This window comes from Trichoplusia ni, chromosome 17 (genome assembly GCF_003590095.1).
Source record: "Trichoplusia ni isolate ovarian cell line Hi5 chromosome 17, tn1, whole genome shotgun sequence".
Lineage (NCBI taxonomy): Eukaryota > Metazoa > Arthropoda > Insecta > Lepidoptera > Noctuidae > Trichoplusia > Trichoplusia ni.
In genome coordinates, this window is record NC_039494.1 from 4,269,365 (window position 1) to 4,295,937 (window position 26,573).

Sequence of the window (26,573 nt, forward strand, 5' to 3'; positions counted from 1 at the left end):
ATGTGGAAAATTGAAATTTCCCGACTGAATTAGAAAATTCAAAAATGACGTCAAGTATCTTTATGGTTTTTCGCATAAATGTATGGATTCTGAGGAAACCCACTTTATCAAAAACGTTTCGTGTTTAAAAGATTAGGTGGAATATAGTATCGAACTTACATACACTGCTTTTGATTCATCATCATCAGCCCATATTCGTCCACTGCTGGACATAAGCCTCCCCAACTGCACGCCAATCGAGATCTTCAGCTTCTCGCATCCAGCTCCTGCCAGCCCTCTTGATTACAAATCATTATACTGTAATATTCCGCCCGCCCTGAAATAATACAGCCCAGACTTCAAAGCTTAGTTTAGCAAGTAAAAATTCCATCTTTATTTCTACGGACTATACGACCAGATAGTATAAACTAACTCCACAGCCTCACCATGCCCTCATTAGTACAAAATTGTCCCGTCAAAGACTAATGAGGGTCAGTTAAAGCCTTGAAACATTTAATGAGGCTACGAGAGGGTCACACTGACCCAGTACCGTTTGACGTCACTCTGTGATAAAATAGAACTTTAATAGTTAACTGTGTAGGTTTTACACAGACAAGCATGTATTTAAAATGTTTAAATTTTAACTGATCGGCGTAGAAAAGGAACAATACATAATAATATTTAAATTACACCTTTCTTTTTTAATTTAGTAATAGATTTTTTAACTATAGATATGATTGATATAAATACTCCTGTGTATACTCCAGTATAAATAAATAAAAACTTTTTAATACAATATTCAAACGATGAAATAAATGTAGTTTGATGATACAGACGAAAATAATCAAAGTATGTATTTCATCACCATACATTCCTGAACGTAAGACCTGATTCCGTGCAGATTGCAACGTCCTTAATTAATTAAACCTGCCCGCAACTATTTCAATATATCTTTGAATACAAGATGAGCCTGCATAACTACAGCAAATTAGCAATCCACCAACGTAGAATATATGGTATGGCAAAATAAGATGTAAAGGACGAACATCTTCCTCATTAGTTATTACATCACAGACAAACAAACATGTTTCGAAATGAACATAAACGAAGCTATCATATTAATTAGAGTTCTATTTAACTGAGTACTGTAATGTTGCGTGGAAAAACTTAATTGATATAAAAGAAAATTGGTCAAGTGTGAGCCTGAATTCTATGGAAAGTTCCGTATCACATTCATTTAATGATTTCTGGAATTAAGTCTAGTAGATTATGATTCTGGTAATTGAACAAATCGGAATATCATACAAAAACTAATGTAAAACTATTGTGCGTGCATTTCGGCCATTTTGAAAATGGTCATCTTAAAGCTTTTTTTAACTTTGTTTTTTTGTAATTACAAAGTATTACGTGCAATTGAGGGACTTAAAATATGTTATTAGTAAAATAGTAATTGGCAAATCGCTTGTCAGACACAGCTCGCCGACGGACCATTGCTCGGGGTAACTGCATAGATTAGTTCTAAATAGTTAGGTTAGGGAAAGGGTCCTATTGTCGCCCCTCGTCTACTTAACCCAAACGACAGAGCAACATAAAATGATGTATCTGTTACAAACGTTGTAAGAATATCTGTATTCCATTGCGTAAATGTATGTAATTGTTACGTCACTCAGCTGATTTAATTTCAAATGTGGGTGACATCTGTCGGAGATCGAATGCATTTGCATTTACTGTAGCATGTCTTAGTCTACTTCGTACATCGGCCCTTCACTCGTTTTGCATAAAATTATGTGATTTGACTCTATTTAATATTAAATACTTTGGTATGGGTATACAAAATTGAATTCCTGAAGTTTCGATTGCTACAGAGATTCTATTTCATAGGTATATGACTTTTGATTTGAATGTAGAATTCGAATACCTAAGTGAATAGGTTTTCGGGTTGATCAATTTATTACATTTGAAACTTTTGACACATAACAGTTGACGATTAAAGACAGTTTTCTCTTCGATTTCGAAACTAGGTTTATCTAAGAACTTAATTTTACATAATCAAGTATCGAATCGCACAAATTAATGTCAATGTAAATAAATACGATAATGCTAGTTTAAGTGTTAGTTTTTATTGCTTTCAATTAAAATGAGCAATTAAAATCTACGTAAACAAACTTATTTTATTGCGGGCCCACATTAATGTAAATGGCGGCCCAATCAAAACAAATAATTAAGGTTTCCTTTGATTTGATTGAGGGACTTTCCTTCCTTTAAGTATATTTTAATCTCCATCACATCATAAACTAAGATATTTGTGGGATCGAGACAGCTTACTACACGGCCTCTAGCGCCATCTCTCTCACACATCAGCACTAGTTTTGCTTTTGAGCTGTTAGTAGGTACTAAGTTAGTTAAAATGTACGAATGTAAATTGTAAGATGGTGGATAAGTAACCAGTAACAAGTCGCCGTCAAAAGACACGCGATACTCAAGTCCACGCCATAAAATTACATGTTTATAAAACACTTTAACCAACCCCAGTGTATAATTAAGGGAGATCTCACAATTTAATATAGATAGGCTTGTGAGCTTATAAGGTGTGGAGTAAATTAACTCTATTAATAGACTATAATTTATGCAGCTGTTGTTCATTATTTTCTAGGTCTTGTACGTAGTTATATTAGTGTCGTTGCATTAACGCTTGATTTAAAAGGCTGAATTAATTTGTTGTCAAATCGAATGTCCGCGTAATGATTGGAAGACCAAAAGCATGAAAACTAAACGTATTGTATTACTTTCTTTGACGTGTGGTATAAACCTCATTCACCAGACTTCGTCCGCGTGTAGAAGATATATGTTAGGATATTTTGAACGGAAGCCCTCGAAGATGAACATTTTCCCCCGTTTTTGCCACATTTTCCATTGTATCTTCGCTCCTATTTGTTGCAGCGTGATGTTATATAGCCTAAAACCTTCCTCGATGAATGGTCTATTGAACACAAAAAGAATTTTTCAATTTGAACCCGTAGTTTCTGAGATTAGCGCGTTCAAACAAACAAAAAAACTCTTCAGCTTTATATATTAGTAAGTATAAAGTATAGATTATAGTTTACGATTTTTGTACCTCTTTCTTCAGCTCTTTTGTAAACTACTCCTCAACAGTCCCGCTGAAACCTCAATGGAAAAACCTTAAACTTAATACCTCCTTTTTTAAAGTCGGCTAAAACTGAGTAATACCTATTAATCTAGAGAACATAAATCGACAGTTATTATTATAAGTTGTGATTAAAGTTGTTATCTTTTAAGCAGATGTCAATGTACTAGACATAGACAAGTAGAAAGCGCTACCTGTAAGTTATAGGGACGATGGTGTTAGATAGTTTAGGCTGTAATTAAGATTGTAGTCGAGAACAGGTACAATTTTCATGTCACTAGTCACTTGGTAATGGTAAGTTATTGTGCTGAAGGAAATTAAAAATGTGAAGACTTTTTGTTGTTCTCAAAAAAAGAAAAGTGATATAAGAAATTGTTTCAGTGTAGACGGTTTATTTTATTAATATTTGGTATAAGATTTAAAAAATAAATTTAATTAATTACACCTGTTCATCAATCGCCTGCGCTATTTACTTAGGGTTAGAGCCTACTATTGACTGCTCACGGCTCATGGGCCAAGAGCTTTCGGTAGCTAAATCACTGCGATTGCTAATGGAGATTCATAAAGAATATTTTTTTTCTGAAAGGAGCTATTTTCCAATTTTAGCTAAGTTAGACTTTATTAATATACATAAATACAGTTCTTGTAAGGCGAAAATTACCAAACAACCAAGACTAGTATTTATGGCTTTCATTTCAAAATTTAAGTTTTTTGTAATTGCATTTTACTTTGCTATAGTCTGGCGGACCTTAGACCTCTTCATGAAATATAACTATCGCTGATGTAGAAGCGAGAGGCCGCTCTATAACATGTAGTGCGCTGTCCCGCTCCCACAATCGTAATTGTCTTGCTTAAGGGTGTTCTGGTAGGACTCTGCCTGTCTAGTAGCCCACACGGGTTGCAATATATTGCCTTCATTACATAGTCTCATACCTTCATTCAGTTTCATATTTATAAATGAGATATTTATACTTACGTTGTTTTGGTATGTAATGTGTTGTAATGTTTCATTTTGGTGTTGTCTTAAATTGGTTTAATAATGTCATACTTAAACGGCTCAATATAAAAGATCTTCTATGTTATTTTTTTAACAATGCGTTCGTTTTTTGTTTGATTATATTTCATACTTTATAACATGGACTAAAAATATCTCGTCCAGATTTGTTTTTAGAATGTAACATAAAAATAACTTCCGCGCAAAACCAAAACGGATCCACGACATCATGTCAAGAGCACATCCTCAGGCAATAGCGCATAATTCACCTCTTAATGGTATAACACCATTAACGAACTAAATGCTGTAAACTGTCTGCATGCAAATCTTCGACAATCCATCATCCGAGGTCCGAGAATCCCCGGAACTATTAAATACTCGTAATCTAATCCTCACCAGAAACGGAACTTTCGTCATTAACCTTTACTATATGCCCCGGGCGTTACCGTAATAATAATGTAACACACGCAACAATAAGAGAATTTTTACAAATTACTTACTAAGAAAGTAACAGTTTTTTTTAATGTTTGTTTGGTTAAATTCATGTTATGTAATTTCTTCGTTATTGTTGGAAATAGCTGCTGGTGTTCTCGTCAGTTGTTTTTGAAGAACGGCAGAAGATATTCAAAGAATCAAGGAATTAATAGAAACGCTTATTTTGTATAAGGCTGTATAAATAAATCGAGTAAAAACCAACTAGAAAAAATTATAAGTCTTTTCTCCTTTCTTAAGCCAGTTAGAAAACAAACTTTTCAACACGTCAATATGGAAATGTCGCTTTAAATCCACTTAAATAGGTTCTATTATAGGTGTCATATATTTTAATAGTTTCGCAAAAAAAAAATATGCATCATTAAACAAACTTGGAGATAGAATTGTCAGAACTTAAAAAAATCCATTAATACCGTACTAAATTGATTGCCCCATCCTGGTATCTTTTTCCATTGGAGCCGGATTGATAAATAGTTTACGGCCGCAATCCCGCCAAACTGGAGCGCATCGTGAGTCTCGTGACAAACTGCGCGAGTGAGCGACATCCCCGCGTTAAGTAATTAACGTCGTCGCTCAAGAGCCGTCAAATTAACGCGCTTTGTTGTACGGCGTGAGTTGCAGGCGAGGAGCGACGTCTAGTGGGATAACTGGGAGTTTTCAAAGTGCAAAAGCTGTGTTTTTTTTAGTTTATGAGATGTGGTTTTGTTTTCATAAAAACTAGGTTATTTATAAAAGTTTAATCGTAACTTTTTTTTGGATTTAGGGGAAATTACGTTTTCTAACTGCAAACTAATATGGGTTTTTTAATTGTATTAACGAATAGTATAAAAAAACAGTAGCTGGCTGGTAACTAGAAATATTATAAGACATTTAAGTATTTGGTAGATAATTTAGAACTCTTTGTTAATGCGAATACGTTTGTTCGACACTAAAATAAGAACACGTATCGACAAAAGCCTAAGAAAGTAAACATAGTAACAGAGTGTACTCGCCAGTACGTACCTGTTTTGCTTGCGTCTTGCATGCTATAAATTACGATAGTTGAGTATACACCGCTTTCCCCGAGTTCCTCCGACTTCCGTGATTTGTTTTACAAACTATTTTAAATTTTAATACTGGGTTTTTGTAGAAATTTCACATAGAAACTCTTTTTGAATACGGACTTTTTAATGTGGGTCAAATGTCGCTGTGACCCACTTTTCGCTCGTTCTTAAGGTAGAATAAGATTCTACCTTAAGAACGAGCGAAAAGTGATCTATGGGAGAAAAATCGTAAGAACCTTTATTGAGTTAAGAGATCTAAAAATGAGATCCGAAGTTTTTTCTTTCTAGTGAACAATTGTCAGTTTTTGAAAAGCTTATTACTTTCGCCAGCTAAAAATCTGAAGACCCTTTAGTTCCCCTTAAACGCATAATACCGGCTGACTTGTCAAATTTTATAATAATTGCTCTCGAGTGAATAGGGGGTCCTGCTTCGTTACCGTACGACCGCCGTCTACAGACCGGTACAAGCAAATTTATGGAAGCATTGAAACTTATTCTTTTGGAAAACGAGAGAAAATAACTCGATTTATACCCATTTGTTAAGATCAGTTGACTGAAAATATTATACAGTATTTTGTTGACCATTTTTTTGGGTAAATGCTTTAATACTTGTGTTATTCAATCAATTTATTTTATGGAGGGTCCTTCAGCGAGCTATAATTCTAAAAAAAATATTTCAGATGAAATTCTCTTGTCCTTTAGTGCGCTATAATGCTGGAAAAATAGAAATATTAGAAATATATGTTTCATAAGAAACTTCCTTCGAAAACTCTAATCTTCAACAATAGCCAGAACCTTCAGCATTAACAGAAAGTTCCAAACAATTAAAAATAAACAGTCCAACAAAGTCAAGTCACAGTTTCCCATCTCAAAGAAGCTATTTTTCTTGTATTGTCACTGGCTGTAAACATTGCCATTTCTCTCTTGTTCACAAAAATGCGATTGAAACGCTGCCAACTACCGCCTTTCGAGAAAACTGTCCGATTGTTAAGTGTAAGGTTGCGGCTTTATAAAATAACACTATTATTTCATAAAGTACACCATATTTTGAAACAAACAAATGCCAGAGATCATCTTAACGAAAGTATCTTATTAAATGTTTAATTTGATATTTTATAGGATATCGCTTTTTGTGTAGTAATATTTATTGAATATTCAATAGATTTTGCTTTACGATAAATTTTTGACCGCTATATAGCATAAATTACATGTATTACACTATTTCTCATGATTATTTGTATATAATTCTTCGTCAATGACGGCAAATTCTAGGCATCTATAAAAACGCACTTATATTTTCCGCTACCTCCCCCGCTTCAGCTTGTGTCCAGTCGCAACCCTAACTAAACATTTTCAGAAGCAGTAAAGTTGTTCGCTTGAGCTTTTAAAATGTTATTGCCCTCTTATTTGGCCGCTTTTTGATGTAAATCACGTTTGTACACAAAGAAACCGCATCTTTTCTTGAGAATGGTGGTATAAAGCAATTATATTTTCATTTTATTTTATTATTATGAGACCACTTGTTTGCCAACGTTTTAATTTATTGACGTACATTCGTTTAATGGCAATAACTTGGTACAATTTTTCCCTTAGCATAGCTAGTGTAGGTACGACAAAAGACAAATATGTATACGCATTTAGCTGTCAATAATTTGACTATAGGTATTTTGACATCGCGGTAGATATTAACGAAATTTGATACGTATTTTTATCAGTTACGTGTATTATTATTATTATAAATGAGTGAGAAAATATCCTAATGCGGTAAACGTATCTTATTGCACTCTAATCAGCTTAAAAACTAAGAACTAAAGTAAGTCAGAGTGCTTTTATTATACTCGAACTCCACGCTAAGGTTTGTTGCAATTGTCATTTAATTTATAACTTTAAGTTTTTAAATTTAATATAAAATGGACATTACTTACATAATGTGCTTCGGGAAGCTTTGCTTTATCAATAAACAAGACATTCTGTCGAACTATACAGTAGTCTGTAGCCTGTACTGGTTTATTATTATACCGCGTACGGTTACCGATCGTAGAAGATATGGATGCGCTATTCTGCATAGATATTTTTATATCTCTGGTTTGTGTGTAATAAGTATGTATATTTGTATATTTATAATTTGGTTTTATTTATGTAATTTTAATTGTGCAGTTCAAGGTTTGAGTGACGACTGACACCTTAGAATTAAGATGATAAGGATTCGGAAAGCAGGGTTTTAAGCCGGGAGCCGACTTTAGCACTTAGGTTGTATAAAAAAAGACCCAGTCATACAATTGTGCTATATTAACACAATCAAATCACATGTGTAACTGATACTAGTAATCAATACCTATCACATTTGTTACCGCATCCACTTTCCTTATACCCTCTACATCTGGCCTCGATAACAACCACAAGCGGGCACGGATCACGTCTCTATCACAAGGGCTTCCTTCTTAGCTTTCCCGTTTGTTAGGCATTATCGTACTTGCGTATAACCGCAGTTGCGATTAGTCGCACGTCTTGACGTTGTCTTAGTAAAAATAGTTGTGAGACCGACCCGTCCGAATATTGGGAAGAGAATTAGTTTTAAATGCCTGGTAGGAAGATTCCCTTTAACATATTAATTACCCTACGGCCGGGATTTTCAGGGTTTTTATAGACATCTCACACTTAATGCTGAGGAAGTAGTAGATAGTAGAGGTTTAATATTTAACCACTGTTTATGTATATTTATGTACTTTTTCAGTTGCATCCATTCCACATTTACGTTATTTGAATAATAACATTTTGACACTCACACATAGTGTGCCATCTCTTTATGTAACGTCATCCAATATTCAGTGATTATAATAAACCTAGTGATGACGGATTATTATAAAATTCTTTTAATTATTAACTTCTTTTGAGACAGCCTTCTTTAGTATAATTATCTTTTCACCAATAGCCAATTAATTATGATTGATAATGTTCACATAAATTACATTAATCATTCTTCTTAGATTTTGTATTGTTGTTGTTACGTTATTGTTTATTAAACAACGATGCAATTTTAATAATGCCACTTGCAAAAGAAGTTAGAAGAAATGGACAAGTGCTGGTGGGGTCGCGACACTGAACAAATGAAAGAAAGAGATACAATTTTCGACCCATCACCATAACTGTTTCCATTAAAGTGTTGCTTAAACTTAACTTTGTTTATTTATAGTTTATAATTAGCAGCACCAATAATACCCATTCTGCGAAAATGTAGTTTTCTAAATGCCATAGTTGACAGTCACAGTTGAGGAACAACCTGGTGACAAACAGACGTACAGATTTAGGGGTTTAGTATAAGTTTTACATTTCCACCCTTTGGAAACTAAACTCAGTACGGAAACTCAAAAACAGTTATTGAGTTCCTAAAATTAAAGGATTTCTCTTAAGCTAAGGATCATTCTAACATTTGAATTAATCGTTCTCACTAAGGCAATAATTTACCCTGTATAGAAGATTAAACAAATAAATAAAACAGAACTCTTTTGTTTCATAATATCAAAATACTAGTTTCCAACAAATGCATACCGCATTGCGTTGCCCAGCACACTTTATCGGAACTAAATTTAAGTCCCATATCGCGGCATGTATTTAGCATAACATTACGTTCAGTCCTGGCTAGGTGACATTGTACTTAATCTTGTACACTTGTGTGCAATAAAAGTGTACCAATAAGGTCATATTGTTTGAATTATTAAAGATTAGAATATTTGGAACTTGCTATTAAAACTAGTGAAGAATGAGATATCTTAATTTATATTATTTTTTAAAATAGAAATATTGAACTGAAGAATTTTCAATCTTCGCATTGAAATTTAACATACTAGAAGAAAGCAACAGTAAATTTTCAAAAACCAAATGTCCCTCTCAGAGATTTTTCGATCAGCAGATATAAATTTTCTGCGGAAGGAATATTTTTTTGAACTTGATAGTCAGTTTTGTATACCTCTATTTTACTAAATTTCAGCAAAGGTCGTTGCATAAATTTTTCGAACAATTTATTACAGTGTCGTTGTAATAACGCTGTTATGAGTACATTTGTATACTTTCTTTACTTACAAATAAGGTTTCAAAAAGAATTCCTTATTATTGTCTTTTACTCTGCTTCCTATTTACCTTGTAAGTTGTTGACTTCAATCGGTATGCAAGTGATTGTTGCTCTACCGTTATTGGACATTCCATTTACCTACATAAGTATGAACTGAACAGAATACTTGTTTTAATTAACTAAACATGTATGTATTTATGCCTGACTACTATTGAAATACTAACTAAAACCTTAATAGGTGAAGAAAAATAATGTATTGACTTATAAATAAGGTTTATTTGCGGTTATGTTGTGTCCATAGGGAATGTTTTATATGATTTGTTGTTGCGCACTTATTCCTTGTGTTCCGGGGTTTAACTAACATCCATGGCACATGCACAAGGCACCCAGACTTATAACGAACATTTGTGGATCACAGAAATGCTTGCCCAATGCGGGGATCTAACTTAAGACAATATAATGATCGAACTTGTGCTAAGTTGATTTGGCAAGATGATCTAGCTTTACCAATCGGTACTTTTTAGAATCGTAATCAATCTAAAAATATTAGGTAATAATGCACTAATGCACACTTTTTTTTTAATGTTCACAAAGTAGTTTGTAGCTTACTTAACGGGCTTGGAGTGTAATAGATATTTTTAGAACGGGTAATTTAACTTCCGATTATAACTGTAGGAAAGCAAAATAATCAATCCCCTAAAAGCCGTCGCTTCTGACATCTCTCAACTTGTTCTGACAAGACCCTCACATCTTTAGATGACAGCTGCCGACAGGTTGAACTCGAGTTATTGTTACCAAATTAAATTGACTATTCCCACTACAATTACTACAAACATGCACTCTATCCCATAGGCAATAAGAACTATTTTCATTTAAACAGTTTTATTAGGTGTGAAAAATGTGGCGCAAAATTAATTATTAAGCTGCGCACTTATTTTGAAAGGTAGTGTACGTCGGGTCGAGTGTCAAAAGTTTTTGTATGGCTACTTCATAACTAGTAATAAGTCTGACTGTGATGTATTACCCACCTGCCAGCAACATTACACGTTGTTATATAACAAAACATAATTGCAATTATATTAATTCGAATATTAAGACATTTTGTTTTGCGAGTAACCATTTAAAACGACTCCGGCATTAATGAAACCAATCCTTGTTTCATGGGAGTTTTCACAAACATACGCGTCTTACGCACAAGATACCTAGACTCATGGTAAGCTTTCGTGATTCACACTAAATGCATATCCTATGCGGGGTTGAAACTGTGTTAAGTTGCAACCAGTGGTATTGGTTCGGATATAACTAGGTGTTAGTCATCAGATAGATCAAGCTAAATGTTATCACACAACAACTAAAAAAGAAAAAAAAGGAACTGGAATGGTTTTTTTCCAGTGCTCACATGTAAAACTTCCTCTTTGTATTAAAACATTTCGCTGTGCCCCATCCTTCGTACAAAAGGGTCATAATGAACTGATATACATGTAACTCTTTCTTTTCATTCTGCCATACAGTGTCACCGTTTGCCATATTGAAGGATAAAAAGGGGTAAAATGCCCCCAAAATTTCCCTTTCACCAAAAATAATCCGTAAAGCCGGCCAAAGTATGTCTAATAGCAGATAAAGACCATTCACAATCATTGTTACTTTCCACATGAGCCTTCCAATCAATACCAATCTCAAGCATTACCTATACGATAGACAAAAACCCGAGAAAACCGAGGGTCCCGTATATTAGTCACTTAGAACTTCTGTCTTTGACAGATAGGGTGCAACCCTAATTGTCATGCCCAGAATTGTCTGACCTCCCTTCGTTTATTGAATGTCTCTTGTTAAGTCCGTTTGATATCGGAGCGAGGGAGGGGTGGGAGGTCTATATACCTGGTCGTTGCCTCGAGAGGTGACGTTGGAAATATTTGATGAGGCGTTTATTTTAAATCAGGGTTTCAAAAGCTTTTATTGTTTGTGAATTATTAGTGAGGTCAGTCTGAATTTCTAAATTTATTTTAGTGTTGACGTTTGGGAGGATTTAATTTAAAGTATTATGTGTATTTTTATTTTATTAATTGCCTCTAGACTGAAGCCTGTTTTAACGAAGAGGGATTTTTGCAACACTATAAGCGGAACCAGTAAAAAAATAGAACGACTATATATTTATACCAAGTCAAGCATTTCCTTTTAGTAACATTCCTTAAAAAAAATCCTTACTAAACCTGTGTAAAGTTATCAAAAGTTGCAGCACAGAACGGAAAATCTTAACTCGACTGTCAAGTGAGGATTATCCATTCAATTCCTTTAGACGATATGTCTCAGTGAGTAGGGTACGGTAATAACATTAGATGGTCCCGTAGACAGCTCTGACTTATGTTATTAGGCGGCTCAATCAATACCGTCGCCAGATTGGTTCACTTCGATACAATACGTATAAGTATAAATAAGATACAAACTGGAAGCTAACCTTTAGCATTTGCAGAGACTTGATGAAGAAGAAAATAATCAAGATGTGAATAAACCTTACTTAATAAAATTAAAACTTTTTCGAAATTTGCAATATCTTTGGATGCCATTCGTATGTCTTAAGAATCAATGTTATAATTTAGCCCAACTTATTGTTGAGCATTTCGTTCAGTTTTAATTCAATCTCCGTTTTAATTTGTATAAAATGTACATTCATATAACATACGAACACTTTCATAATAACACTGAAACATACATCTTTTGACTCAATCTAGACTACATATCTTACGAACAATAGCTTTATAACAACAAAAATACAACTTCAGATTCTTCCAACACAAAGGAATAAAGCAAACCCCTCCAGACTCATTCATCAGATCGCTAAAAGCGTTCACCTGTCTTTACTCAGCTTAATAAACCACACAAGTAACACCGTTAAACGGTAGACTAGACATAAATGCACCTTTATCTAGACCTAAAGCAATATACTTAGACATTAAACTAAACGACGCCGACGTCTGAAACCACCAAAATAAATATAAAAGTACAAATTGACTTCACTAAGCGATTCTAAACTAAAGTGGTTTGCGAAGCCCTTCGCTGTTTTGAAAAGAAATAGATACTGTTTTAGTTTGCAAACATGGCTTTTGCATATGAAACTTTCAACAAAATGGAAGCTGAATACATTCAATACATTATAAATAATAAAAACTACAAACCAAGTTAAGGAATATGTTGAGTTAGTACGGTTTTGAGTTAAGTGCAAACAAAAAAGGAATCAATTATTAATTATGACCACATAGTGTTGTACATTGCAATATAATAAATAGTTAATACGCCAGACTCAAACTAAACTCGAAAAACGTTGAATTGCTCAATATACAATTTATCCGGCTCGATAAGAACAATATCAATGATTATAACAAAGTTGTCATAATGTGCCCAGGATCAGGCCGTCATAATTGTCATAGGAATAGAAGTGACCAATAAACAAGTAGACCACTCAAATGCCATACGCCATAGCAGTAAACACAACCAAACCTAGCAATGATCTAGTTCCGAATAATGCCAACAATTCGCGATCGAGGCGAAATTGAACGGTTGTGCACCAATAACACGTTATCACAGCAATCGGTGGCCAGTCCGAACGATTGGAACTCGCTACTATGGAACTAGACGGTGTTTTGTTTGAGTTTTATCAGATATCTTCGATTTTTTTCTATTATTTATTGTAATTTTATGCGGCCCATCTATTTCTGGATTAACGCATGCTCCGCATTTCAAATTGGTTGTTTTTGAGAAATAGTTGATGTGGCTGGACAAAAAATGTGCGTAAAATTTGCTTACTATCCAAATTGATTGAAGAATACTGTCTGACCTGATGTAGTTGGTAGGTATAAAACCCATTCAAATCCTTCCCAACACCGTCTATTATAGTTTGCTAGCCATTTGAAGCAGCAACTATGCTGCAAACAGCCGTATTTTTACACAAGATTACGCCAATTGCCAAACTCGTAAAGGCAGACTTCTATTTCCCGTAGTAATTTATCGGCAATAGACGGACCAATTGCCTTTTCACCCACCGATACTGGCTCTGAATTGCAGGATTTATTGGCAGAACTATCGAGTATCGATGCTGTTTACATGTACTCATCAATTTGTGAGGAATTTTGGATGCTGCCAGTTATTGGGACCAGTTGACTGAAATTGGCGAAACAATTGAAAGGTCTGATGATGTGACGTGAGATGACAATTTACGATGGTAGTTTTCGACGATTGTTTTGTTGCCAAGTGGTAAACTTTGGAAGCTTGGATTCGATTTTTGTATTTTGCATTTAAAGAGTCATTTATGATGACACACTTGTGATCTGTAGATACTGGGTCTAGGCAATTGTGAATATGCATTCCGCACCCACGACACAGGACGGTATTAAATTCCCATTTATATTAATGGAAGTGGTCTGAATTCTGTTGGTAATTTCGAGTATATGTGTATAATAAAACAAAACATGTAACCTCACTGCAAATGCGTTCATATCCGCCATATTTTTACAGGTCCATTTATGTTTAGCTTTATTTGGCTTTTTCCAAGGATGTATTTCCCCAAGCTTTACTTTAGTCGAATTCAAATCTTCCCTATTTCAACTAAATACTTTATTTCACATCTGCCTGCCAGACCTACACAGCCCATTTGAATGCAACATATTATCGAACACCAAAACAGTTCATCAGAAATAATTTTATTTCTGATGAACTGTTTTGACGTAAAAAGGACAACTTAAAACTTAAGTGTTACCTAGCGCAAAATATATTCCACGCAATAAAGTTTAAAAAATATCATTTTTCTGTTGTCTTATTGACAAAGGCCTCTAGCAACTGTGAGATAATTTCCCTTCCTCGGACGAAACTTCTGTTACATAAAACATTTGACACAAAAGACGTCGGTACCAGTAACAAGGTATTATGTTCCGTCCGATGTCCCACTTCTGCGAATTAAGTTTATTGAAGACGCGCAAGAGTTGAGTGGCCCAATTGTTTTGTCGTTAGATCGAGATAGTGTGCATGTGAACAATTTGTGCCGATCGAAAATATATTGTAGGAGTGAGGTAAGCAATTGGTTTTTGTTTTTTTTTCTTGGTTAGTTTGAAGAAGAGATTTGGCTGACGGTTATTATAACAGCTTGTAATAATTCTACTGCTGGCTAATGCCTCTTCCCATTTAAAGGATTGTGTAGTGAGCATGCAGCTAGCCCCATATTTATAATAACGTTATTTTGATGAGTAAGACGTCTGTCAACTATGAAATATAGTTACCATATACTTATTGAGATCTTATCCTCCCACTGCATGCAACGGCAAAGTTTTTTCTCCATTTTATAAAATATATTTTATAAAACTGAAGGAGAGGTTTTTAAAACTCGAAAACCAAACGTGAAATAACTAAAAAGTAAAAACTAGGCTTTAACCATTATGAAACATTACCCTAATATCACAGATTGCAACAACAATTTTTAATTGTAATTGAAAATGACACAATAGCGATTTATTATCTGTACAATAAATTATATTCCTTACATAACTCTGGGTCATACATTTGTTATCTCGTTAATATAAATACAATATATTATACAGCGCTAGTCATTTGTTTCTACGTGTAAAAAATACAGGTCACACAGTTTCAAATAAGAACCAATCATATTAAACTGTCGTGTTTTGCAATTCGTCAAATAAGTTCAATTATTGGGCTTACGATTGATATATAAATAGAGTTATTTATATGATTTTCAATCAGTGATATCACTCATAGTCGTGTGTGATTGTATGAATGTATTCTTCTATACTTACGGGTCAAACGTGTGGTAAGCTTGCAAAAGTTTGATGATCATATATTTTGCATTAGCTGTTGCCCGCGACTTCGTCCGCGTGGTTAGAAGATATGGGTTAGGAATTTTTGAACGAAAGCCATATTTTTCTCCGTTTTTGCCATATTTTCCATTGTACCTTCGCTCCTATGAGTTGCAGCGTGATGTTTTATTTCCTAAAACCTTCCTCGATTAATGGTCTATTAAACACAAAATTTTTTTTTTCAATTTGAACCAGTAGTTCCTGAGATTAGGGTGTCAAACAAACAAACAAACAATCAAACAAACACTCTTCAGCTTTATATATTAGTATAGAAGTATAGATAGATAAGTAATATCTAATGTAAATATGTTTTTAATAGGCTTAATAATAACATTTTTAAAACTATCAATACAAAATGAAAAATATTCATAATATACAAAGCTTGAAAAAATACATTTTCATCCCTGCCAAAGTCGGGAAACGTGCCCAGTAATTTGATATTATTGTTTCAAAAACTCACATAATTTAAAACAATCTCGAAGTCGAATCACTTGAGATAAATAAATGACCATTCTTTTAACAATTTCGGCCAACAGAAACAAAATAAAACAATTGCCTGTTGAAAATGGAATCGTTATATAATTCTAATTCCATAACATTTCACACCTTGTGTTACCAATCTAATCCGAATGTTGCCAACTTTTAAGCCTCTAATAAAAAATCCATCCATCATAATCAGTGTAAAACATTGTTATACGTAACAAAATAACAAGTGTCTCATATTTCATAAGTTGTTTGTCCTAACGAGCTGTGTGTACCCATCTATATAAAATCAATTTGCTTACATAATTGGACCCCTGACCTGCGACCAAGGTATCAATTACGTTGAACACAATAATAAAACTTTGACATTCACGTCGCTTCTATTCCTTCGCAATAAGGTCGAGTTTTCTAATTACTTTCGAAATTGTCTTAGATACTTTCGATGTGATCTTATTATATCGATTTGAGATCGACCACAGATAGTATATATGTAATATGTCTTAGTGGCCTATGACCCGGTAGTAATTTTTGATGTTTAGATAATGTTACATGCTTTATTGTTTTATAGCACGTGCTATTATGCATTTCACTTTATACTATTTATTAAATATACAAAATTAGACCTTGTGTGCTAAATGTTATGGTCGACTATAGAATGTGATACAGATTTTAGGCAAGGTTAAGTTTTTTCCATTTAATGGTTATGTCTACCTCACGCCATAGTTCTGGGATAGGACGAAAAGAAGGCAAAAAACTTAAAGAGATGAAGTTTTTTTATATATATCACTTATTATTATTACTGTTACCTATTATTTTGCTTCGCCTGCCTGTCTCTCTTTTTTATGTTTACCAGTAACCTTACGAGAACTGAGAACCACAAATAATTATGTTCTTTATTTATTATACTTTATTGTTTTTTTTTTTCAAATATGGTTTTTAATTATCCACAAAAAAAGTTTTAATATCCAACCTGAAGTGATTTGAACCACTTAACTCATTAAATGAGTTTTAATTATGTAATACTCGTTAACGATGTAAGTATTTGGGTTTATGTTATACCTACTTATGACTCAATATAATAATAACATAACCAGAATAATAAAGACACTTGTATCTTTATTTGTTTTTTAAATCAGTTTTTTAATCTTGTTGACTTTGGTATGTAACAGTAGTAGTATTTTTGGACACAAATAAAATCAATTTCAGTAGTTTTTTTCCGAAAATTAAACGTAAGTATGTCTTGTTTTAAGTATCAAATTATATCTTGTGATAAAAATACATCAATCCTTTGCTAACACGTATTGAAAATTACAGCTGATCATTGAAATTGCAACAAGAAAAAATCTAATTTATATTCATCTGTACCTACTTATATGTAGATAGCAAAACAGTTTCAAGGTTAACTTAGTAACGGTTTTCATGTTTATGTCAAAACAGTGTTATGTTTTATTATTTTTAAATACTACATCGTGCAACGGCAATGTATTCATCCATTCAGCCGGTTTCAGTATCCCCCCTGCAGAGTTTTTGGCTGTATAATCTGTGGCTAAATTGATTGTAACCTTTTTAATAAGTTTGACAGCGAAGGTTAGGCTCTTGCTAGTTTAGACTCCTATAAAGACTGATCATTTTTGACGCAACAATCATGCTAATTAGTAGATACTAGTGTAATGACATTACAAAGAAATGGATTTGAGTAATTTTAAATATGTCAAAATATTTTTGTACTGCGTAGAAATACTAAAGATCTTAAATGCTTTCATCAATCTATGCTTTCTTATTGGATTAAATAGATACCTTTTATGTTACTGACCAAATTTGACCGTTTGCACACTAGCTCAAAAACTAAAACTAAACAAAATTTTCCATAATTTATGGCAAATGTAATAAATACGGTCCATGTAGTATCAATTCGCATTGTGACACATATTTAACTCAGTTCAAATAGGACCAAACAAATATAGCATCAGTTATAAACCTTACTAGGGTAGAAGGTTCATATAAACAGAGAAAGCATACCATAGCAAATGATCCCGGAACACAACACCTGACGGATGCAGACCAGAGGCCTACCATCTTAAAGTTACATAGTTGTGGAAGCGAGACGGCAATACATTTCGTAGAGCGGTGTCTCTTTCTCACAATTGAAACAGTTTTACTTTTAGTTATAGTTGTGGGCCCCAGTTATCGTTTTCAAGTACCTAGAACCACTTGACCTGACCATATAAGTGGAGAAAACAATATTTCCTTTGAACTACGATAGAATGTGGCCCTTATTGCCCTGGAGTTTATACAGAGTGTTTAAATTTATGGCGCTTTCAAAGTTTGGTCAATCATGTAATTGGTGCGAGCAGAAAAAGGGCGTTATTTTTGGTGTTCATAATTACAATTACCTTTAAAGTGATTTATTTCGTGCATGAAATATTTTGAGATATCTTGGATAAAATTTGAAAAGATTGAGTTATCAAAGTTTTGTAATTTGACTAAGAATTTTCAAAAGCATTCTCTTAAATGCTTAGTAGACGTAGTAGTATCACCTAAAACGATAACTCGAAGGGTTCTCAAAACAACAGCCTGTATATAATACTAGTTCGCTGTCCAGTTCGCCTTCATTCATAGAACATTGAAAGATTTCATTGATTTATATGATTTCTCTCCATTGATAAAAGATATACGTTTCCGAACCCTTTTAAAGGTGTTAATTTGAAGTAAAAGTGTACAGTCGACACCACATGTTCAATGACAAGAAAATGACTCTTACTTTGTTGATATTAAGGTTGATTTTTGTGATTAATTGTGAGCGAAGCTATGTGGTCGAGTGTACAATACATGTTGGACAGAAAAGTGTCAATTACGCGTTTCTATGAAGGTTTAAATTGTTATAATATTGTGATACGTTCATTTTCTATGACGTATAACCTAGTGAAGTAGTCTTGATAATATATCTTACTATGATTTATTTGAGAAAGTTTTCATAGTTGACATCGTTGACTTAATCGTAAAAGTAAATGGTTTTGAGGAAACCAATAAAAATAATATCTATATAGTTATAATAAAATCATTCTAATATTTATAAGTAGTTTATTGTGATCTAGTGGCATCATTTGGTTATTATTGGTTTGATTATTTACCAAAATGTTGTACCTACCTGTTGTACAAACCTTTGTAGCATAAACGACACTGGTAAGAAATTTGTTTGTGACACTCTGATATTGGCGGCGTTAAAGGGTAAATATTTCCATACTTTGCTAAATAAATAATGAAGTAAAGCTCGTTTAAACTGCAGTAATCCCAAATTATCCTAGTTACCTTCAGTACTAAAAGCATATAAAACAAAGCAAGCAAACTTAAATTTACCTACAAACGGACTTTAATTGAAAACTTTTCAGATCATTCTAACATTCTTTTGTTTTTTATAGCATTTGTTTTGTATTATACTTCTATTAATAAAACATAACAAGACGTTCTAAAAAATTGCCAAAAAAACTTACGACACAATTAATAATCAACAAAGCATTATTTGCAGCTGTCCAACACAAATACTAGTGTAATTAAATAGTTAACCGTGGGTTCAATAAAGGTTAACTTGTTACTCTAACAATAACCAAATAAAGTTGCGTCATAGATCTAATAATAAAACAATATTTCATACAATAAAGGGTCATGTGTCACAGAGTCATGAAAATACAGAGGCGCTACATTTAAGGAAAGCTATCGTTACTAATATTATAAATGTGAAAGTAACTCTGTCTGTCTGTCTGTCTGTTACGCTTTCACGTCTAAACCACTGAACTGATTTTAATGAAAGTTGGTACAGAGATAGAGTTAACCTTGAGAAAGAACATAGGATAGGTTTTATCCCGTACTTTTGAAGAATTTTCTTGGAAACGCGATATAACCGACCTCGACGCTGGCGAAGCCGCGGGCGAGAAGCTAGTACAATTATAAATGTAGGATAGCGTTCACGAATCAAATGCTGATATGAAATGAATTTCTTTTTGAGCTACTGCAACAGAATAAAAGCGCTTGAAAATCGTTCTCATATAGCTTTTGCACGAGAAGTGTGTGAAGTAAAAGATTTAGACAAAGGTATTAGTTCGTAATACTCTAATCCCAAAAAAATGCTCTTCTAAAAATTTGATGTGCCCAACAGGGGCTAAATTGTTTCTATGTCTAATCTACCAACAGTTAAAATGAACATTATGAAGCGATAAATGTCTAGAATTGAGTATTGAGTAAAAATCAGTGGCATAGGTACATAAATATAATCATGCAGTTGTATAAAGCGTCACCTCTGGGTATTCATTACTCTGTGTCATGTTTGCAGGCTAATTTAATACTGGACACTGTCGTAACATGATAGGGCTGTACATAAATCTTAATCAGACGCCATTGTGAGCTGCATTTGACTGTCGCACTTAACTAGTTTGATTTTAGTATTTTATTTATTGAATCTAGTTCAATTGAGCTAATAAATTTATTGGTTTTCTTTTGATTCAGTCGGAAGCTCGGTTAGTTTATTGTGACGTTCTCACGCACTGTTATGCTAGAATAAAATAGATGTTTATTATGAAGATTGAAATGATTTATGCAAACGACTTCGAAAAGGATGAGGTTCTCAATTTGTCGGTATTTTGTATGCTTGTTACCTCAAAACTTTGGACTGGGTGAACCGATTTTGTTAATTTTTCACTTGGCGTGAATTAGCTGTCATTTGGTCTCAATAAATTTCATCAAGTTTGGCTCAGTAGTTTTCTGCAGTAAAAACATTATTATTTAATTAGAGTCTATGAGAGTATGATGTCAATTGTGTTTTATTTTTAATTAAGAGGTAGTTAGTAACATCTTATTGAATTATATGAACCTTCTTGGTAAATCATAGATAAATTAAACCTATTTGGTGTTCCGAGTTTTATTGGTTGTCGTGAGCTAGGCAAACTAATTTATTATAAATTGAATATTACGTGCTTTTTCATTTAAATACAGAAGGAACACTTACTCTCATAATTACGAAATACTAATCACGATATAATTATCTATAATAAATATGTTGCGTAAAAGCAATCGAAGATACCCAATGAATAACACAAATTGTATATTAAGCCCGAATAGACCAAAGGTGAAGAAATAATTAATTATTTCCTACATCTCGCACCCTTATGTGGTCAGTTGATAACGTATTCAATAGCACATTGGATTTATAAAGACTTTTACAACTTCCTTGGCGATTACCTGGTAGCCGCCATTACGTCAAATCGCATTTATATAAACATTCAATCGATTTGTGATAGTGTTTAATTTATGGAACTTTCATGATCATAAGCTCTGGTATTGAAATGATACTAACTTCGTGTAGGTTGATTGATTGTGTTTTTAATAGTTTTAGCGGTAATTCGGATAATAATTTTTCAACATTTATTGTGTATTTAAGTAGACAATACAAATCTTCAAAGGAAGAAACTCCTAGCTCCATAAATTCTAATTATTAAAGAATGATTATAAACTGTCGTAACAAAACAATCTGAAAAGATGTTTTGTTTATTTTTAACTGACAGATGAGATGCTTTTAATAACTAACATCTATATTTAAAAATAATGTATCAATAAACACAAACGATGCGGAAAACTAAAACACTTCAATACCATGTTTCCTGTTATAGACATTCCTTTAATTCGACAAAAGAAAGCGCTGTCATAAATCCTAATAGAAGCTGTAAAACTTTTTGGTATGCACCACAATTAAAAAAGTAAAAATAGCACAGACTACACGATATTCCTTTTTAGTGGCGCGTGGAGCAATCATTTTTGGAAGTGGCAGCGTGTGGGAATTCCTTTGCCAATTAAGAAGTTTCGACTAACCCGTAGCGTTTGTTTTTTTAAGTTTTTAAATATTGGATTTTGTTATGGTTTTAACCATGTAGAGATTTTTTTGAATTGAATTTGTTAGTAAACAATTTTATGAACACGAAATTCGTTTTTATCTAAGAATAATTTAAATAGATAGTGGGAAATCGATGTAAATAATGAGGTTCTTAAAGTAAATTATGTACTAAATACTGTGGAATATTATATATAAAAAACTGTAAACTGATAATTTTGTTAAAAGAAGGACAACATTACATAAGAATCAATGGCAAAAGTCTAAATATCAAATAGAAACTTTAAATCTCTTTAAACATCGTAAAGGTGAATAAAATTGTATTCCTGTTTGCAAGAGAAACTTTTTACATCTGTCATTACATATATAACAGGTAGTATTTTAGCAAAAACTACATAAATATTTAATGACGAGGTTGTTTCCTCACACGGGAATGGTTAGCAGACCGTAACACAATGTCTTGATGATGTATATGCGATAGCGATTGCAATTTCTTGCTTTTTCTCACATATAGTCTGACAGCCAATGTTGGCTGAATGTTTGTGTTACTCATAACATGACATGATGGGCTTGGCGCAGGATTAGGAGATTTTTTGTGAAAGAATGTTGAAATTGAAGCGTTGTTTTTAATAATTTGTAAACACTTATAATCTCTTTTGATTACTATAAGTAAAGATAAGATAAATATAAGTAAAGCTCTTTAAAATGCTTTAAAAAAATAATGTAGTTCTCCACAAAATGTTCATCCGAAATTGCGAGAAAATTATTACGTATAAAAAAACAGCAGTATGGAAGTGAATATACACGACAGAAATTTAAAGCTCTTCTTGAAAGTCACTATCATTTTCCTAACTCACACCAGAAAACAGCATTTCCAAGAATGCAATATCAATTTACCGAGAGCTTTCGCTACAATCTCGTCCAACATTTGTAACCAATGATCGTCACCAATATTGGGTCCAGTCACCAGTATGACGGGCTTCCGACTTGCACGCTTAATTAGACAGTTCCCATTGTTACTTATTAGATAAGCATGGAAACTTTATGCAAAATCTGTTGTATGTTTATAGATTATTAAAAAAATACAATGTGAGAAAAACAGACCATATTGAAATGTAAGGAGGTCTTACGGCGTGGATTGGGTAAATGGGTAAAAATAATAATCATGAAACCTTAAAGTTTAAAAAAAATATCTTTTCACATACGAAAGAAAGTTGGTACCGATGTTAAATGAACATATTATATTTGCTCATGTAACAGTGTGATTAGTGTTACAACCGCAAGAAAAAGTTGTGTTTAAAAATAATTCTGATGTGCCTTTTGACCCAAGGTCAGCCACACAGGTGTAAAATGTTGTATTTGACAGGTATCACTTACGAATCAATCTCGTTCTTATTCTAAAAAATAATAATGTAATAAATATTTAATACTGAGAAAAAACTTATTACATAAAAAAGGAAGCCCAAGTCAAGTTTTCACGAACAATTTGCATGTTTTTAAAATGGTCATGATAGAGTATTATAACTGTATACTAACACTATATTACGAGTATAATAGAAGATTATGCATTGTTAAACATAGTGAAGTTTTATATTTTCTTAAAACAAGGATTTTATGTCAGTTTACATAAGTTTCCATTACCATATTAATATGAAGGTATCATGTTATCCGAAATACGAAAGATCAGCGGTAGATGAACGTGTCACTCAAATATTTTGTATTTAATGTAGGTAAGTTTCACAGCTATCACACCCTTCCCGGCAGCGCAAAGCAATCTATTTCTCAATTACAACAATGATTATAAGGCAGCTTAAACAATCTAAGATAATTCACTCACATGGGAGTTATTGTAACTTAATAAATCCTCATTTGTAAGTGATAAAATTTTATGAGACAGCATAATAAGTATATAATCGGGCCCTACTTTGACCATAATGTGTCCGAGGGCCCCGGTTTTACTTTCACAAGTAGGTACCTATTTAATTCACACCCGGGAAAATTGTAATCTACATAATACTAGGCTTAGGATACATGGCTTTTGGAGACTGGAGCTGGGTTATGATGTGTCAAAAGAAATTTTGAGAAGCTTAGTTTGTCATATTGGTTAGTTACAAAAAAAAATACAGTTGTAACAATTTGAGGTTTCCCAATTTCTATTACACTGGTCCTATCTTTATTCATGATAAAACTAAAAAAAAACTTAATTTAAGAATTAATTTTAGAATAGCTTTTCAATAACCCCACTTTTTGTGTGTTTGTTGTATTAGCGACGTCGAATAGACGTCATCGTTTTGAATGAACCAACGTACTTATGGATTCAAGTTGAGGTAGTAAACCATATTCTGAGTATTCTGAGTTTTCTGAACATCGAATTTAATATTCTTAGCATTTCGCAGAAGCACCGTTGACTAACACTTAAGTTTCAAAACCACGACAAAAGCTTGTTATTTTCAACGCTTAGGTGTCAAGTTATAAAACTAAGTGGCAACGGGCAAAGTTTCATATGCTTCCTGAATTCCGTGTGAACTGAAATTTTGCATGTTTGGGAGCTCGATAACGGTAATTTAAGCTCTATTATAAAACAACAAACTCTAACCAAATATTGGCTCGCCTGATAACTGTTTACGACTACAAAGATCCCACCCGAGTCAAGCCAATAAGTTTCTTTTTCTAACCTTACCCCAGTGTGAAAATATAACAAGAATACTTCATGCAAATTGCGTAGTAATTGTAGTTATAATGCGTCGGTGAACACTAGGTTTAATATAATGATTAAAGCTAGCAATTTACTCTTTATACTTAAGACAAGTTTTCTCTTCGGACACAATCCTTAGGGCACTTAATATTAGGTACTGTCCATCAAACGTTTGTGAGTAACCGTTTTTACTTTTACGGGGTGAGAAATGAAAAGCGTTTTTTAAACTACAATTATATCTTCACGCAACGTCATTTTAAGTGGCAAACCTAATGTATATTTAGGAGATTTTGGAACTATATTATTTTTTTGACTCAAGTTACAAATAAATAATTATGTAAAATGGTAGACAAGTAACCAACATGGTCTGATACAATAAGTATTGTTTTAAATTCAATACGTGTGTTACCTTAACACTAACAGTATGTACCTAATACTTATTATTATTTTAATAACCGCAACCTTGATCTTCAACCTGTAACAATCAAAACAAATATTCAATCGACTCTCAAAAACAAGTCTGAAGATTTGTTTTGAGACATGATATAAGATAGACGTCCATTAAAAATATTTGCTACATTACACTTTAATGGGCGGCTATAGCCAACCACATTACAATTTCGCAAGAGCAACCTATGTAGTGCAGGCCTGCAGGATTCAGATGTTGGGCAACCAAAATGCCAGCAACCTGGTCAAGGACTTTGGTTGCCCGAGGTCTGAGCACACGAAAGGACCGATCATGTCGATTTTGTCAAACACAATTTCGGCAATTGAATTACAATTTACATGTTAAATTGAATGGCTTGTTTCAATTAACATTAATGGATAAATGATTTATCGCCGTATTTTAAGAGGAAATTAAGTGTTCAGGAATGTTGTTCGGTTAAAAGCCTGTAAGGATCCGGTGACCTTAATTTTGGACAGCAACCTCTTTTAAAACTTCATTTATTTTTATTTTTTAAACCTAAGCTCTCAATATTTATCTAAAAGAGTAATTTTGACTGGTCCTTTAAAAGTCGTTCCCCAAGATTTGATATCAGAATTACCTCATTCATCTACATATTTTCTTGTCTTTTCCAGAGCTTCCTATCAGCGAACGCGAAATGCTGGTGGGCTGGAGCCCTAGCGGCGGCGACGGCGGAGCTGCGGTACGCGGGGTATGTCTGCCCCGGCGTGCTGCTGGTGGCCGGGGCGCCGCGGGCGCTAGAGACTGTGCGCGGAGCATACGCCCGGTCCGTGCTGAAGCCACCGCCCACTTACCTGATATGTGGACTGGGTAAGTGTAAAAATAGAATATGGACGTGGATGGATGTAGGGGAAGAGGACGACCAAGAAACGGTGGATGGTTTGTGTAAGACGATATGGCTGCAAAGAGTGTTTCTTGTGAGATGACGTCAGATAGAAAGGTATGGAAGAAGCACTCATGTTGCGTCGAAAAAAATAGTAATTGGTATAAGGGCAGGGATGGTGATTAATACTCTTCCACAAACTACATAAGAATTCTATGTTAAACCAAAGAATTCTATTCAACTTTTATTGCTAAACAATTTCTTGGGCCTATTTAAAAAGATTTTTCAGAAACAAGACGGAGATAACATTTTTCCAGGAGTGCTCGGAAAATCAAACTAGGGCAACTAGGCACAAATTGCCAAAGCCCGATAAGAATTAAAATCAGACTCTCAATCTTCTTGCCAATCATATAATTATTATTCACATAGAATACCTGTTTATATTAGCACCTCAAGGATACGTCATATTTATAATTTCTAAGAACATTTAGATATATGCATGATGTCATGAGCAAATCGTCGCTAAGGATAATTTTGCGTTATCTTGCGTATTTGTTTCTTACTTTAGGCAAGTTTCTGACGGGAACTAAATACTTTTTTTCTTTTCTTAACGACTCCCGCACTATAGTTCTTGTTGTGGTGGGCTTC

The 26,573-nt window shown here is 33.5% G+C and overlaps 1 protein-coding gene across 1 annotated transcript in view; it reads left to right on the top strand.

The window, feature by feature from the left end:
- LOC113502422 (putative uncharacterized protein DDB_G0277255) overlaps positions 1–26,573 on the top strand; it is a 183,257-nt gene that overhangs the window by 74,309 nt on the left and 82,375 nt on the right. The window contains exon 3 of the mRNA XM_026883987.1: positions 25,717–25,912. Coding sequence (XP_026739788.1) covers positions 25,717–25,912 — 196 coding nt within the window. The remainder of the gene's footprint in view (positions 1–25,716; positions 25,913–26,573) is intronic.